Raw genomic sequence first — 18,456 nt, forward strand, 5'->3', positions numbered from 1 at the left:
TTACCCTATTAAAAATAATTTGTTTTTTCATTCATTTCAAAAATTTTGAATTTAGATTAAGTATAAGAAATTTTTGTAATTTACGAGTACACAATTATAGTAATTCTATGGGTTTTAAGTCTCGGTTTAAGCCCTTCCAGGCTTTAAACTTGAACTTTTTATTTGCGTTTACCAATGTTACTTATATAGAACTTATACAAACAAGTGAAATGATTTGCTTGTACTAAAATCCAATATGTTTTCCTATTCGTGCAGTTTTTAAAGGGCTAATAAGATTATAATAGTAGTTTTTAATTTATTATATAAGAGGGGATCAATATTTTATTTGTTAAATTTTAATAAATAATAAAAACTTAAACAATAATTAAGAGGATATTTTAATATTATAATTTGTTAGTAACTAATTTTGTGTGTAGATCCTAATTATGTTATTACGAGAGCTTAAAATTTCATATTCCCGTTTATAAGTCAAAATATTTATTTTATTAAAAAAATTTCTCTAATTTGGTGAATTTTTTAACGAAAGCAACATTTTCAAATATTTTAAATTTTGTTACAAAATAATTATGTTCCCTCTTGCGTAGTCAACTACAACATATACGGCGTACTCAAAATATCTTTATTACCACTGAAATAAAATAAGAAATATAAACTGAACTTTTTATTACCCAATAAAATTTTTCTGATAACATTAATTAGCACTCCTTAAAAAGTATGTAATTAGATCATTTTTCAAAATCAAATGGATGATTAATGAAGTGAAAAAATTTTCTAAAAATATCATTTTTAATTTTAATCAACAATTTATATAAATAATAATTGATAACCTTGTTTAATTTTAAAAGAGATTAAATTTATAGGGTAATATTAAATTTTAAAAAATAAATGTTGTATCAAATAACAATAAATAAATATTGTAAAATGATATTATAAATGCATAGCATAACACTTACACGTTATGTACACATAACATAAATATTATTTTAGTATTTAAATATATAAATTCATGTTTCGGATCAGTTAATTATCGCAACAAAAATTAATATACAAATAAATATTAAAACTAAAAAATAAATTTTTTATAAAAGTTACCTTGAATATTAATATCAGAATTTAATCCTAGGCATTTTTTAGAACCAATTTCAGCCCATGTTTTTTTATTATTATTAATACTAATATTATTTTTAATAGAACATAATTTATTTATATCAAAATTATTATTACTGTTACTATTATCATTAATATTTATGTTATACAATTGCTGTTTTGATAATAAATTTTGTTGTTTTGATTGTTGTTCTTGTTGTTTTTGTTGTTCAGCATATTTTTGCTGTTGTTGATTATGTTGTAACAATAATTGTTGATATTGTTGTGATGTTAATTTTTTTAATTGTTCTTCAATTAATTGTTGTTTCTGTTGATGTAATAATAATATTATAATTTTATTAAATTCATTATCATTGCTATTACTATTATTACTATTATTATTTTTATTATTATTTACATTAATATTATTTGAGATTCGATTCTCTTTTGCTGAATCTGATGATGAATACGATGAATGCGATGAATCAGATCCAGTTGATGATAATGGCCTTCTGCAGGCAAAACCACCAGAATAAATATTATCACGACGACCGGATAATAATAGACGTTGTTGTTGTAGTTGTTGATGTTGTTGTTGCTCCCAACCAACATTTCCACTACCATCATAATAATGCATATTTTTATTATTATAATGATTATGATGATTGTTATTATTATTAGAATTATAATTATTATGATTTAAATGATGATTATTATGATTATGTGCAGTATGATGATTATGATTTTGATAAAAATGATGATTATGTTGATGGTTAGGATTGTTGGCCGAGCCGTTGTTACGCGACCGATTTAACATTGATAAGTCCACAAGTTTCATCAGGAAACAAAGTAATAGTAACAACATTAGATTTTAAATGGAACCATTTATGTAAAATGTGTTCTTTTTAACACTTTTTCTCTTGGTTTATATTGTTTTTTATACACAAATTATGTAATTTTATTATTACATTTAGATTGATTTTATTGTTTCTTATTTTGTTATACAATTATTTTTAATTTTTGCGATGATTTAAACACTGTTAAAATTTTTAGTTTTGTTAATTTAAATTTTTTTTTTATTTTTTTTCATTCTTTATTGTTGAATCTCTTTCATTCATATAACTAATAATTTTTAAATATAATTTATGTTATTATATTTTTCAATGTATTGGTAATTGTTATGTTTATATCATATATTATTATGCGGTAATCAACACATAATAAACTTGCAAAATAATTTTAAATTCTAATTGAAAAAAAATCAAAAATTTAAAATAAGTAAATAAAACTGCGAAAATTTTTTATTAAAGAATTTCCTTATACACACACATACATACATATATGTGTTTCTTTTGTACATGTAGTATATTATAGCTTTGCAAAAAGATATTATTATGGGGTATATTAAAATATTTTATTTTATTATACGAGTGTATAGTACAGTTTTTTAAAATATTTACTTTAATTGCAAAATTAGTAACAATAAAAATTTATTTTTTTCACTCCTGCGCTTAAAAATAGCTTTGAATTATAAAAAAAAATTCTTTAATTCGACAAGACAATATTGTAGATTGCGCCGATAAAAATAGGCCCTTAAAAATGCCGCCTTAATAAATTCAATACAATTTTATTACTACTTTCAGAACACTGTTGTAACGCTTAAAATGTTGAACGAATTAAGCGAACATAGTAGATAAGAAAGCTCAAAATCAGTACAATTTACATACACATCGACAATATATTTTTAAATACCTATAAGTACATTAGGGTTACTATGTATTTAGAAAATACAGACTATAGCAATAAATCAAATTTATAAAATATTTGTAATTACATATTTACTTTATGACTCTTATTTTTTTTTTGTAAGTGAATAATTCTTGAAAATTCTTATAAAATTAAATGAAAGGGGGAAAAGTAAAATGAGTGAATTTTTTAATAAGAGCAAGATAACAGCATATACTCACATAATATGTATATGAGGCGCATTAGTGGTCTATACAATATTTTTGCAAAAATGAGTTATTGTGTTCAATAAAACTGTAATGACCTAAAGAATTGTTCTATATTTTCAAAATACTTAATTTACTCCTATTTTCATTCTATTTTGACATAAATTCATTTTTGCCTTTTAAAAATTTTCTTAAAAATTAAATATTTATATAAACATTTCAATTACAGTTTATATATGGGCAAATAAAGAATTAAATTTTGATTAAAGTACACGGGAACCAAAATGTTACACTCTGTCCTTCTTATAGATTGTCATTACCTTAGATTGTCATTGCGTAAATTGTAATTTAAATTTGAAAAAGACAATAATAGTGACAAAAATCCTAGAAACAATAAGTCATTGTTATTTTTATTAATAATTGTGCCAACCAAGTTCAGAACCTTTTTAAACTATAAATAGTAAGAGATTCTTAATTTTCTTAAATTTTGTTAACCAGAATAAAAATTTAAGTATAAATTTTTACGATTAAGAATTTCATTTGATTATTAAACGAATTTTAATAAATTTTATGATTCATAATGCACACTCTAATTTACAGTTATAATATACATATGTATGTGATTATTTGATTAAAACCTACATATGTATATGTATACGACCTATAAAATTTTATTTCACATTTATATATTTGAGTACAACAACTTGTTTTGTAAAAAAAACATTAATAAAAATTTAGCGATAAAATAATTAAAATAATTTGTAAACAAAAATTATTTTTTTTTTTTATTTTATTAAGTTTACAATAAATTCTTAATCTTATCTAATTTTTTTTTGCAGAATAAATATTGAAACCTTATTATTTAACAATTTTATTTATATATAGGGACACATTTAAAGACAACAAAATTCTTCTCTGTTTTAGCGCGAAATTTGCAAGTAATGAAGCCTTTAAAAAATCACATGTCGAATCAGTTTGCCTCTTTTTCAGTTAAAAAAAAGCATCTGCCCGGAAATAACTAAAATGCTATAATCACAAGAATTTTATTGAATGAATCACATAATATTGCAGACGTGTGAAAGAAACTCTATAGTGTCCCTTATTTCTGGAATAACATATGGTTAAAAATTTAAAATAAAATTTAAATTACGGTTAATAGTTATAAAATGTTTAATTTTTAAAAAACAATTTCTGTCAATAAAAATATTTTAAGTCATTGTTAACAAATACAAAATAACGAAAATTTTACTGATAAGATTTTTGATTGAAATGTTGTTTCGACCAGTACACCTATAATTCTTTTATCGTATGAATGTGGTGATAAGAGAATTAAAAAATCTTAACAGAAGTGCATTTTAAAATTATTTTTTGAAATTCAAACTAAACCTTTGTGATAAGATGTTTTTTTTTAATTTACTTATTAATTTAATCTTTTTCCAATTTAATAGCCACAAAGGCGATAACTATAAACAACTGTACTCGTATCAAAACATACGAGGTAAAACACAAATACCTTTCTGCTATCAAAAAATAAATAATAAAATAAAAAATCTGTAAAAAGTAAATTCTAAAGAAAAGTTGGAGAAACTAGATTAAATTGCTTTTATCTAATAATTTAATCTAATATGAAGAGTTGATTGACATTATGTCCAAAAATAAATAAAGATAAAATAAAAATATAGAAAAATTATGGTAGAACTTGAAATAAATTTTAAGAAAATTATTAGAAATTTTAGCTATTAATAATTTTTTTAGCTAGTATTAATTGATCGCTAAGAAATTTAGAGAAATCTTTATGTATGAGTATATAAATCCTATTTAAAAAAAAGATGAATAAGTTCCAACCACATAAAATATATGGTTTTTATTCAGTTTTAAAAAAATTGTCTTAGTTTCTTACGTTTATTTAAACTTAAAATAAGGCTAAATATCAATACTTAATGAAGCACTTAACTCATAAAACGAAACTCATAAAAGACATAATCAAAAATTAATTATGATGTCATAATTATTTAACAAAATAATTTTAACTGTCACTGCTAGTATATGATTTTACACTCCTACAATACTTAAGGCACGTTTAGCACTTTCTCTTTATCGGATATTTGAAGTTAAAAAATTATACAAAAGAATGGATCCGTTTAGAAAAGTATAATTTTGATAATACAGTGAAACCTCTACAACTCGAGGTCGCACGGGAACGCTAAAACAGTTCGAGTAATGGAGATTTTGCGCTGAAGAGAAAAAAAACGTAATGCCAATGTTCAAGGGAACTGATATGGCTTTGAGATAAGTAGATTTTCGAGTTGTGGAGGTTCAACTGTTTTGTAATTAAATGGTTACACATGTATTTGTATCAGCAAAATGGTAGTCGCGCTTGACACACAATATTTGAATTTATTTCATTTTATTATTCCAATTGAAAATTTTCATTTTTTGCAAATTTCCTATTTGTATATTTACTAAAAAGAAATTTTTCATAAACTCAACAAACAAAATCTCAGAAATATTTTAGAAAATTTATCACGTGTTTTTGCATTTTATTTCTAAATGTATTAATAGAAAATCTTTTAATACATAAAATATTTTTTTAAGTATTCTACCGCCTCTGATTAATTCTAAAAATATTTAATATTCATTTAAGATTTTTTTCCCATGAATGTTTTTATATGCGATTTTAATATTATTTTCGACAAAGAATATTATTCATGACAAAATTATAGGAAACTATGATGGCTTTAAAAAATATTATCTGCTCTAAAATTTTAAAATCTAGAAGTATAGATCACTTGAAAAATATTAAGCTTAAAAAAATAACTAACTTTTCAAGTTTGTGATTGCAAAAATCTTGAATTTAAAAATAAGCAAACAAAAAAAAATTACATTTATTATAATATCGCCAATAAGCACATAACAAAACAACTATACAGAAAATACAGAAATTAAATTGGAATTCTTGTGGGTGTAAGGTCAAAGGTATATAGAGGAAATCTTATAGTTTAACTTGCTTTCATTTCAAAAATCAACAGATATTACACATATAAGATCAAAAAACGAAAAAAAAATAAAAAGACCACGAGTAAAATAAAAATTGTATTTTGGTATGGCGCCAAATTGGAATATAATTTTGTTATTCGCAAAAAATTACTTAATTTAAAAAATAAAAAATGAATTTTCAAAAAAAAAAAATAAAGGATTTCCATGCGAAAAATTTGATAAACAAAAAAATAAAAATTTTATTTTTGCAAAATACAACGTAGAAATTAAAAAGAAATTGCAAAAACAAGAAATTTCGTTGAAATTTTTCAATAATTTTTTTTTTAATTTTGAATGATAATTAACTGAATATATGAAAGTTCGTGCAACATCGTTGAAATACAATATTCAACGACACTGTCAATTTAATTGAGAATTAAAGTATTTTGTAGCATTACATTTATTCTCTTTAACTATAGTAGATTATACAATCCCAAGTAATTCTCAGAGAGTTAACTGTAAAAATTGAAGTGACGTATAATAAATTAAAATGACGTATCACAACTTAAATGAGTATCACAACATTTTTGAAAATATAAATCATAATTTTTGAATTTTGACAAAAATTGTTGCAAAAATCATTAATAGTAAAAATGACAACAAATCATAGTAAGAAGAACGACCGCAAAATAAACAAAGCTATCGTTCTGTCTAATAATAATTCAAATAACTGTCACTGGGAGTCGTTGTATAACGAGTCATCTTGTTCCGCGGAATAATCGCTAAGATTTAATATCGATTTAATTTGAGTTAGATTATTTAAGTAAAACCATTAGAAGTTGCTTTTTTATAGTTACTTTATATTGAAATTAATCATTAACATTATTTTATAATTTTTTTTTTTAAATAGAAAGATTAAATTTCAAAATTTCCTTGAAAAACAATTTAAGATTCCCAATTTGGAGCTTTAATTTAATTTCACATTCTCTTAATTTTTTATATGTATGTACATTTGTGCATTATTTGGGTAACAAACAAGGTGGTATTCATTAGCATATTATAAATAAAAATTTAATATTTTTTCTTTAAAATGAACTTGGTATGACGTAAATAACAAGTTTATAATATGAAAACCAAATATTTACGTTTTATTTGAAAATTATTTTAAATTAAATTTTTCATTTTAAAAAAATAAACCAAAATTCTTTTTCTTATTTACTTTAAATTTTTCTTTTATTCTTCGCTTTTTTTGACTTTTTCTTTAAAGTTCAAAGTTATAGGTGAATCTGTAACGCCCCGGAAAACAGATTTCCATAAGGAAATATTATTGATTTTTTTTTAAAGTAAATTTCAAAATAAAAAAGAAGATTTCCACCATGAGCTTAAAAAGTGTATTATTCATTTTGATTTGAAATCATATACGAGTATTTGACAATATTTTTAATTGACAGATTAAATGAAATGAAAATTAAATTTGTTGATAATTCGAAAAAAATTTACAGTTTTTAAAGCTAATTTTTTGTATTTTACATACTTTTAGGGGCTATAATTTTTAGTGAATTCAATACACTAACTAATACAGAGGTACAGCATAATTATGTATGTATACTCTTCTGATACATATTAATTTATTAGTATTGGACTGGGTCAACTGTGTGTATAACAATTAAATATTTTATTATGCCATTTTTAAATTATTTCAATTAATATAAAAGTGAATTTTAATTTTTATTTTAATAGAAGCAAAAAAATTAAAATTTTTAAAGCACAAATACATATGAATAATATATGTATGCATGCATGTATATAATAATTATAGATAATTAAGAATATTACAATAAAATTAGTGCCAAAATATTGTACTAAATTTAAAATATTTTTATTTTAATATAAAATAATTTCTAAAATATTTCATTTTATTATTTCAATTATATGAATCGTACCTATCCACAATAAAATGAAATAATTGAAAATGTTGTTATTTTATAAAGAATTTTAAATTAAATAATTTCGTCATTTTTATTTTATTATTATTCATTTTATTAAATTTTGACATTTTCAATTGTATTCAATGATGATTTATTTAAAAAAGTTGCATGTGTATAAATTGTGGTCTACCACATAAGAGGACGAATTAATTTAAAAAAAGAGTTGCCAACAACAAATTATTGCTTCATAGTTATAATATTTAAGAACTTAGAAAAACATGATTTTAAATATAGAAAATGCATAACAAATAAATGTAGAAATTTTTAAATGCATGATTGAATATAAAATTTTTCTTGTAAAATAACAAATATTTTGTGCATTTTTAATGCGATTTTTAAGTATATAATTTCTTATAACACCGGGATCCCCAAATTTCTAAACAATGTGTGTGTCCGTATTGAAATTTCTTATTTACAAATTGTTTATAATTTGTTTGGTATTAAATTTTTTTTAAAAAATATAATTTATTAAAGTATGTATAAAGTATGTAATGAGTTTTCAAGAATAAATTTTTATTTATTGTATTTTATAATTTATGTAATGTTATTTAAAAATACAAGAATTTTAACAGAAGCAAACTTTCAATAAATCAAAGTTCTATAAAAATGTTGAAGGCAAACATAAATTTAAATCAAACATAACAGTGTGTGCATGTGGTTCTTGTGCTAAATCTGTTTTAATTAAAGCATAAATGCAGTATTTCTACAATGTGTAGTGTGCGCAGTTGAAATATTTTATATACTTTTGTATAGAATTTTGACGTTTACAAATTCCCGATTAAAAATGTAATTTCTTTTTATTGTTTTTGAATGCAATATTCATTTTTTTAACATAGTTTTTAATTTTAAGAGATAAAATTGATAAAATTTTGGACAATTTCAGAAAAAATAATGCTGCTTATACTGACAAAATATTTTGCCTTATTTTTTCGAACATTTTTGAATGTGCGTTCCGGTTCATCAAAAGCAATTTATTAGTTACAATTCTTTTTCTTTTAAATTCTGATTTATTTATACTAAGTCGACTTGTTTTCATTTTGACAGATTTTAAATTTTAAAGACTTTAACATTTTGTTACCTAAAACAAAATTTCAATAAAATTACATACTGCCTATATAGTGAACACAATTTTGACCTTTACACAATTTCTACAAACATGTGGTCAGTTCTACAAAAATGTAATCAGTTGTTTTCAATAATGTCATTTTATGTACCCTACCGCAGTATGACAGTAGTTTTTTCCTACATTAATGAAAACTGGGATAAATTTGAATTACACATAATATAGTGTGTGCATGTGGTTCTGGTTATAAATCTACATTAATGTGTACATACTATGCATGTATATAAATAAATTTTGCCACACACTTAAAATTCATTTTTTTTTTTTGGTTTGTTTTTGATTTTGTAATAAATGTACTTTAAATTTAAATAAATCGTGCAATCATGTAATGAACATGCATTTACATCATTTCAATATAAAATGGACTTTGTACTCAGTTTTCCTTTTTTTATAAGAATACGATTAATAGACACATAGCAACTCGCATTACATAGAAAGCATACATAGAATATTCAAAATACCCCCGTAGAATATCTTTTTACTTTAAATAAAATTTATTTTTGAAACTATTTGAAAGCAAAGAGCTAAAATGTTTTTTTTTTGCTTTTAATTAAAAATTAAAAGTGTATACATAGTGAAAATTGAATTTCTTTGTATAAATGCGATTATATTCAATAAATTGTATTAGAATAAGCAATTGGATTCTATTTTTAAAATATTTTTTTGGATTTTTAATTTCCTTCTTGTACATTTTCGCTTTTTTTTCATATTTTAAACATTTAGTCATAAATTTTGTGTATTTTTTCAATAAAACTTTTTATATTATAATATTGCGAGCATATGTATGTGTATGGGTAAATATGAACATACTTGTACAAAATTTTTGTTATCTTTTATTAATTTTTTCTAAGTTTATTTAGGTTATAATTTCATAGCATGTTTCTTCAAAAAAAAAAGATTAAAAATATTATTTTAAACTTTATTCTATTGAAAATTAAACAACCAAAAAAAAATCAATTTTAACCCCATAAGAACTGCATACTGAATGTGAGTCACTCACAAAAAACTAGCCTTTTTATTATGCATATTAATAACTTTTGACAATATTAATTTGTGAAGTTAATATTGTCAAAATGTGTAAATAAGTTCTTCGAAAAAGGGTTATCAGACACGAAATTTTCTGTTATCTAGCGACATCTGGCGGTTTAAATTACATGATTATTATTGAAAATAATGATTATAATTCTTATGACAAGCCTTAAATGACAAAAAATTGCGGAATGTAACAGAATGAAATGTAATTATGCGGAATGTAACAGAATGATAAACGGTAAATATGTAATTATGTTTGATTATAAAAGCCACAAATTTGAGAAACAGCAAGAATAAGTATTTCACATATCAAACCTTCTTCACAGATTCTATTTGATATAAATTGAATGAACATTGTGTTCACAGTCGATGAACATTGTTTTCACAGACGTTTTGTTTATACATCAAATCAAACAAAATCCCATGAGCAATGTTTGGTAGTAAACAAAAGTTGATTGAAACGTCATTTTTAAATGGATATTCATGTGAAATAGAAATTATGTGACTGATGCGAGCATCTATTCCCAATTGTACATTTATTTCAAAAATAAATTGAATACTCTTTTTTTATCCTTTTCATAATTTTGTTTTTTAAACATCCATTTAAAATTCATTTTATAATGCATCTAAAAATTTAAAAATCAAGAATGATTTCTTATTTTAGGAAATTAATTTTAAATAACTATTATTATTGTATAATATGCATTTATATCATAAACATAAAATTGCAGGCAGAATACCTGTCTCCTTTCGTATTCTTTACGTATTTCTTTTTGCCAAAACAAAAAAATATACTTTGCTAAATTATTAAGTGCTAATTGATTTAATAATGTACTTTTTTTTATTTATTTAGTTATTTTATACAAATTGGCAACAATAACCTTCTAGTATATATTGGAATTGGAACAAAAATCTTATATATACTAAAAATAATCTTTTTTATGCACAACATACGTCTCTTTATGCTCTACAGTGAGCAACAACAGCAAGTACATGTGTATATATGAAATATGTAAATAATAATGAAAATTTTTGTTAAAAAATTAGCATCTTGTTAAATCTTATGAATAAAACCTTGCAAAATACTTATATTGGAACAGTAAAATTAACAAGTTATTTATAATAAGTTTTCATTTTTATAAGTTAACGTATTATTCGTATATGTATAATAGAGTATAAGCTGTCAAAATCGGAAAAGGGACTATGGTTGGAACATAGGTTTCATGTTAAGCTAAAATAGGAAATTTTCTTAATTTTCCTAATTCTTAATTTTTTTCAATTAATTATTATTTTATCAATATTAATTCCGTCATTGGCAGGTTAAATATTTTTAAAAGTGTTTAAGCTGCTCAAATTTTTCTACAGAATTTTTACGGCTTTCGCCTTGACAAGTTGATTGTTCTTTCTGACTTGCCGTTTTTTCCGGCAATGACAGATGTTCTTGGAGCATTTAGTTTTGACATATTTTACTAAATATAACAACTATTCCGTACAATATTTTATGAAATAGCGACATCTATGAGATGATATTAAATTGAATGAGATTATGAATACGAACGAAAATATTATTATTTGCAGGTATTAAAGGGTTAAAAAAAATTTTATATGAAAAAAAAGTTTTTTTTATTACATTTTAATTTCTTTTTTCTTTTAAAGATAATTTCATTTTTGCTTTTGTATAAATTAAAATTTATTTTTAAAAATACACTATTAAAAATTTTTGCAATTCTTTTGCAAAAGAAAATTAAATTTTAAAAATATAATTTTTTTGTTTTCTTTTTTTCGAAAAATCTTTTAATGTTTCAACACCTTTATATTTTTACTATGACATAAATTAATATTTGAAAAAAAAATTTCTTAAAAAAAACTAAAAATAGATTTTTTTTTGTTTTCTTTTCAAAAAAACTCTCACAGTAAAATATTTTTAATTTAATTTTAGCTCTTTGTTTTTGAATTCATATTGAAAAATCTTCAGGTATTTTAAAATTTTTCAAAAAAAATTGAAATATATTTTAATACAATATGCATGCACACATGTGTACAACCATTTTATGTATGTATGTATGTAAAAAAAAATAATTTTCTAATTTAAAATAATTTTAAAACTCTTTTTTTTTTAATTTTTTCATTTATAATTAAATTACATGTTAAGATTTTTTTTAAATGACATTTATTTGTCATAACAGTTGATAATAAATTCTGATTGATTTTTTTTTTCTTTTTTTGGTTAATTCATAATTTTCATTTCACGTTTAATATTTTAACTATCATTCTTCTGTTTTATTATATTTTGCCGAATATAAAAACCGGTTAGTATAACCGTAGAATTCATTTTATATCGCAAAATAATTTTTCCCAATTTTTTATGAAACATTTTTTACATTTTGAAATATGTAAGAAAAGAAAAAACAAATGTAAAACGAAAAATAAAAAATTTAACGGTAAAAACGAATACACGACGAAGATATTATTATGTTAAAACATCACGACGAATTAAAAAAAAAAAACAAAAGTGACATTTAAACCAAATCAGCTCAGCACAAAATATCAACTGAAAGGAAATCATTATACTTAAAGAAAAACACACAAATATTTTTGCTTTCAAAACAAGAAAAGAAAAAGAGGAAAAGAAAATAAAATATTAATCATGTTTTCTCTTTCATTCTCATTGCATATGTGTAGGTATAACGAATTTTTTCCCTCTGTTTGGGGTAAAAAAAAAATTATTTTTCAAATAAAAAAAAGTCTACTTCTAAATTTAAAATTACGTACATATATTTTTCGCGATTTTTTTTTTCATTTAATGTAATGCTTTAATACAATTTTATGTTTATTTTACTATTTCTACAAGTATTATTATGTATACAGGCATTGTACATATATACATATAATGTTAATACACTAATTCATGTTACATGTTATACGAAATTTTTATATATTTAAATTTGTATGTACATAATATACGTAGGTATGTTTTATATGCATAAATGTAGGCTGATATTCTTAATATACATATATTCTTAATATACTTGAATGATACAGTAGAATCTGCATGATATCACATTGAAAAATTCATAGAATTTAGTGACGTTAAAACTCTAGGATCTGTTTTATATCATACTGTGGGAAAATAAATGAAGTATTTTTAATCTGACATATTTTGTGAAAATAAAATGGAGTTAAAACAATTTTTAAAAATACTTAATAATTCTTACTATAACAATTATTTCTACTGTAATTAAAAAATTATTGTGGAAAAACTTTAAAACTGCATGAACATTTTCAAATTTCAAAACAACATCAATTCAGTCAACAATTGAAATAAAATTGAATTTGACGTTTGATTTAAATTGACATTACATGAAAGAAATACAGGAATTTTGAATATTTCATCTCTGGGCAAATATTAAAATTATTCACTTTTATTTTGGTAGAATTTTTGGCAAATGTGAATTTAATTTCAATTGTTGGTAGAATTTTAAACGACTTACTTTAAATGAAATTGAATATTTCTATTGCAAGGTGTTGCCATTGTTCGATTACAAATACAAGTGACACTATATTAAAAAAATTTGTGTGTCATTTTGAAAATAAACAGCTTATAATGCTATCCGATATAATTTTACACGGATTTCACTGTATATGCATACAAAACCGTATGCTACTTTGTAAATTATGTTTTTCTTGAAAACGCTATAAAAAAAAAATAAGAAAGAAACGAGCCCTATTTTATAATAAATTGGAATAATTTTTACCTCAATTTGTAAATGTAACTTTTATATATGCACATATACTTGATTTATATTGCACCATACACACGTAGACATAGATTATATATAAATATGTAAATACATAACATAGTACAGGTAATATAAAAGTACTTCAACTTTGCATAGATTTTGCAAAGTAATAAAAAAAAAAACCTTTTTTAAAATGAAAAAATTTAAAATTGATTCCTTTATTTTAAAAGACGAAAGTATATATTTTAAAATTTTCGAATCATTTTGGAAAATACAATATCTAATAATAAAAGCAATCTGGTATAGCCTACCTATAACATCCCATAAAAGTTGTGTAAAATATAAAATTTATAAGAGTAGTTGCTGTACCAAGACTGTAACCCTCATAAAACTTTTTTGTTAGAATAATTCGGACTGGACGAAATTATAAGTAAATCATAAGAAAAAAATAGGACAAAAGTATAAGTTATAAATTTTATTCATTTATGCAAATTAGAAAAAAAAATAAGTATATTAAAATATGCAAATTTTATTAGTTATTATCATTACGCGCAGTATATAAAGACTTAATAATTATAAGGATTTCCTAGAATATCTCATTTAATTATTTAAATTTTATTTAAATTGTCTGTACAAGAGTTTATGGCCAAAATATTTCAAATTTAAGATATTTCATCAATTAAGTTTTTGTATTAAAAAGTCTCAGTTATTAAAAGGATATTCATAATAGAATATAGAGAGAGATATTAAATTTATTTTGATTAAAAAATATAAGAAAGTTAAATATTTTAGATAAGAAATATTTTCGTCTTGATAAAAACCAAGTGAAATTTGAAAAGTGATAATGAATTTATACAAAACCACGTTTTATTTGTCTTAAGGACTTAAAGAATCCTTAATAAAGAAGTGAAAATTAAAAATATTTTTCCCCGTAATAAGAATTCCCCATAATACTTTCAAAAAATATTTCCTTTCTTTCTTTTAGCGATAATTTTTATTCCAATGGCGTCATATGAATAATTTCCTCAACTTAATCCAATTAAACCTCAATTTTTGACATAAATATTGACACGACAAATATGGAGACGTATGTCCATCTTGTATATTATATATATATATATATATATATTCCCAAAAGATTCGTTCATATTATAATTAACGTATGTATATCCTTATAGTTAGTACCACATATAATGAACAACAAAAAATCTTATAAGTTTTGTGTGTCAAAGAGAGATTTTAAATAATGTATATTTTTAAATAAAAATGCAACTATACTGTCAAACAAATTATATGCTAATATACATATATATAATAATTACGTACATATTTTAAAAATATTTTGAAAAATAATTTGATCCCATTTATTACATAAACTCCTAAATAATGCTCAATCATAGACTGTCATAGTTTAACTTAATTATTATTTACATATGTATGTTAGTCCTTTTTTCACGTCTTTTATTCACAATGTATATGCTATAAAATATCTCAATTCACAATATGCACAATTAAATTAAAATTCTTAAAAAAGGGACCCCGTAAATTTTATATCGAAAATATTTCCTAAAACAATTTTATATTTGAACTCGTTAATTAAAGTACAAATTTATTTTTCTTCTTCACTATTTATAACCGTATATAATATTATGCGCGTATATTATATATATTTATAATTTCCTTTTTACACTATAGGGTCCGTTTCAATTACACATTACCATTAAAATATAATACATGAACATATACAGACATACATAGCTTGTTTTCCTTTTGTCTTTATTTTTAAAATAAAAAGAAAAAATTCGATATTGCAGTAATTCTGAAGTCGATAACACTTTATAAACATGTATGTAGTATGTGTAAATGTATAACTAAACTTTTTTTTATTTATTTATATGACTTCCCAACAAATATTATTGGTGGTGTTTTAATTGATGGTGATGACTTAATAGTTTTAATAGCCATATAGTTAACAGGCAAAACGTTATTATAAATATTTTGGCACTAAAATACTTCATAAAATTTATGTTATCAACATTATAGATTACAAAACATAATCTATTAAATACGTATGTATGTTTGTATTTAAGTATGGATAGACAATTCGTATATCGTATAATTTATGCTATAAATTTATTTACCACATATAGATTGTCAACCACAATTTCGCGTTTTATTACTTTGTACAATAATAAGGGGCTATGTTGACTACATAGAATATAAATTAATATTGTGCGTATACAAAACTCTTATACTTGTATAAAAATATATTTATTCTATTAATATATAACAGATATATAGACAATTTAATATTTAAGTATGTTTGTATTTGAATAGGTAAGTAAACATATACGTAAAATTGGCTGACTGCCGAAATGTAATAATAAAGGTGTAATAAAAAATATTTTTGTGTGTAAAAAGAAAAATAAAATTTTTGAAAAAGATTTCTTTTACGATTCTTTAACACTTTTTTTTTAAAAAGTAAAAAATAAATATTAGAGAGCATCAATAATAAAAATGATCCTTTTTAGTAATTTTCCAAAAAATTATTGAAAAGAAGTTTTGATTAGTTTCATTCGGTCAGCCCGTCCGTACGCCCGTGGTTATCGCCACTCGAAATTTGTAAAATTTGAATTTTCAACGCCTGATATTTCCGAAACTGAGAGCTCTTCCAAATTTATAAAAATGCAGAAATTTGATGGTAAATAATATTCTATCAAATTCCTTATTTCAAACTGACGCAATTAATCCTTGAATTATGTTAACGCCTCTTTCAATTGCTTTTTTGTTTTTATTTTGCTATCTGAATTTAAAATGTAATAGTTTGTTTTTAAGAGCCGTATTTTTACTTGTTCAAGGGAAAAATGCTACTTTGCAAACCATAGATTTTACCTAATCTTCTTTGTTTTGTTTTTTCTCATTTTGTTTTCAGATTTTATATCCTTTTAATGTTAGAAATAAATATGAACGAAATTCAGGATTATTAGAAAATTATGTGCAAAATATTAACTACCAATAATAAAAATTGGTGTAATTACCATTAAACATGTCTTCAATTTAAATTAAAATTAATTTTTATCTATTTTCGGGATTCAGTTTCTATTTTCTTGCGTTTCCCTTTCTTCTGTGTCTATGGTAATAATAATAAATATGATGCCATACATTAAATGCCGAAATATTATAGAGGATTTTTGGCTTCATTTTTTTTTGTTTTTCTTTTTAGGTTATGATCATAAAAATTAATTAATTATAATCACTGTAGATGATGCCGACTCAAAAAATATTTTCAAAGCGAAAAATAAAAGAATTAATTTTTTGACGTACACACACAAATTCTTGCACATTTTTATGGCTTATGTACCTATATTTCAATGTGTACCTATCTATGTATAATCATAGTCTATGACTATGTGTTCTCACAGTTTAATTTTGGAGTAAATTTAGTTTTTGTCTCTTTTTTTGTTCTTTTTAATGTTCTCGCGGCAATTTTTCTTTTATTAATGGCTTATTTTTTTCAATGGAGTGATTAATATAATTTAACGGGATATAAAAGGAAAAAAAAAGAAAAAATGAAAATATTTACACGTAACATTCCTTGAATAAAAATTACAAATTATTGTTGTTCCTTTTTTTACTATAATTTTAATAAGATATATTTTTTTTTAATTTTTGAAGGAAAGTGTGCTCTATTAAGGTCAAATAAATTTTATTTTCATGTTTTGAAATTTATCAGAAACCCATTTAATAACGAATTATTGGTATTTTGTATCTATCTTTTGATTGGTGTCGACTCTTCCAGTAAATTTGAGCAAAAATAAAATTAAATTATCAAACCGCACAAAACTGTCAAATTTTGTGAAAGTAACTGGTGTTATCAAAATTCTATTGACAATAAATTAATTTTTAGTAAATGCAATTAAATTCACTTGACAAATTTTTCGCCAGTGTACCAATATTGAGCGAACTTTAACAATGTTTTGAATAAACTTGCTTCAAAAAAAAATTCAATACTCATAAAGCAATTATTATAGATTTCAATTTGAATTTATAGAACCAATAATTAAATTAATTTTAGAGCAATAATCGAATAAATATTATTAAAAATTAAAGAGGAACTTTGAGAAAAATTGTTTTGGTGTAAAAGAGAGGACGAGTAGACTTGTCTCTGGAAAAATTAAATAAAATTTTAAAAATTCAAGAGAAAGATTTATCACAGAAGTTACTGAATTTCTTAAAATTTCATTATTTAATAGCAACGTTAATTTTGCACACGAATAAATTACAATTTCTTATCTCCATGATGTGTAAATCAAAAAATCGGTTTATTCTGTTTATTTGTAAAACTTTCTACGTATTTTTATATTAATATTATTCAAAATACAAAAATTGGCTTGGCTTATCAGTGAAATTGGAATAAATGTAGGTTATCATAATTTTGTGAATCCAATATACAAGAGATTATAAATTTCAGAATTTTAGGGTCAAACTTTATTTTGATTAAGAATTTTTTTTTTAATGATTTATTGAATTTATTGTTTAAGTTATTTATAGGTCCATAA

General features: G+C 22.4%; 1 protein-coding gene across 4 annotated transcripts in view; it reads right to left on the reverse strand.

Moving 5' to 3' along the window:
* LOC129607094 (putative uncharacterized protein DDB_G0282133) overlaps window positions 1-18,456 on the reverse strand; it is a 130,852-nt gene that overhangs the window by 14,642 nt on the left and 97,754 nt on the right. For 2 of the 4 annotated variants that reach the window (XM_055517823.1, XM_055517822.1), the window contains exon 2: window positions 1,093-2,332. The exons of the other annotated variants lie outside the window; for them this stretch is intronic. In XM_055517823.1, the coding sequence (XP_055373798.1) occupies window positions 1,093-1,951 (859 nt within the window). In that variant the 5' untranslated portion in view covers window positions 1,952-2,332. The remainder of the gene's footprint in view (window positions 1-1,092; window positions 2,333-18,456) is intronic. 4 annotated transcript variants of the gene reach the window in all.

This window comes from Condylostylus longicornis, unplaced genomic scaffold (assembly GCF_029603195.1).
Source record: "Condylostylus longicornis isolate FDR11 unplaced genomic scaffold, ASM2960319v2 ptg000026l, whole genome shotgun sequence".
NCBI lineage: Eukaryota > Metazoa > Arthropoda > Insecta > Diptera > Dolichopodidae > Condylostylus > Condylostylus longicornis.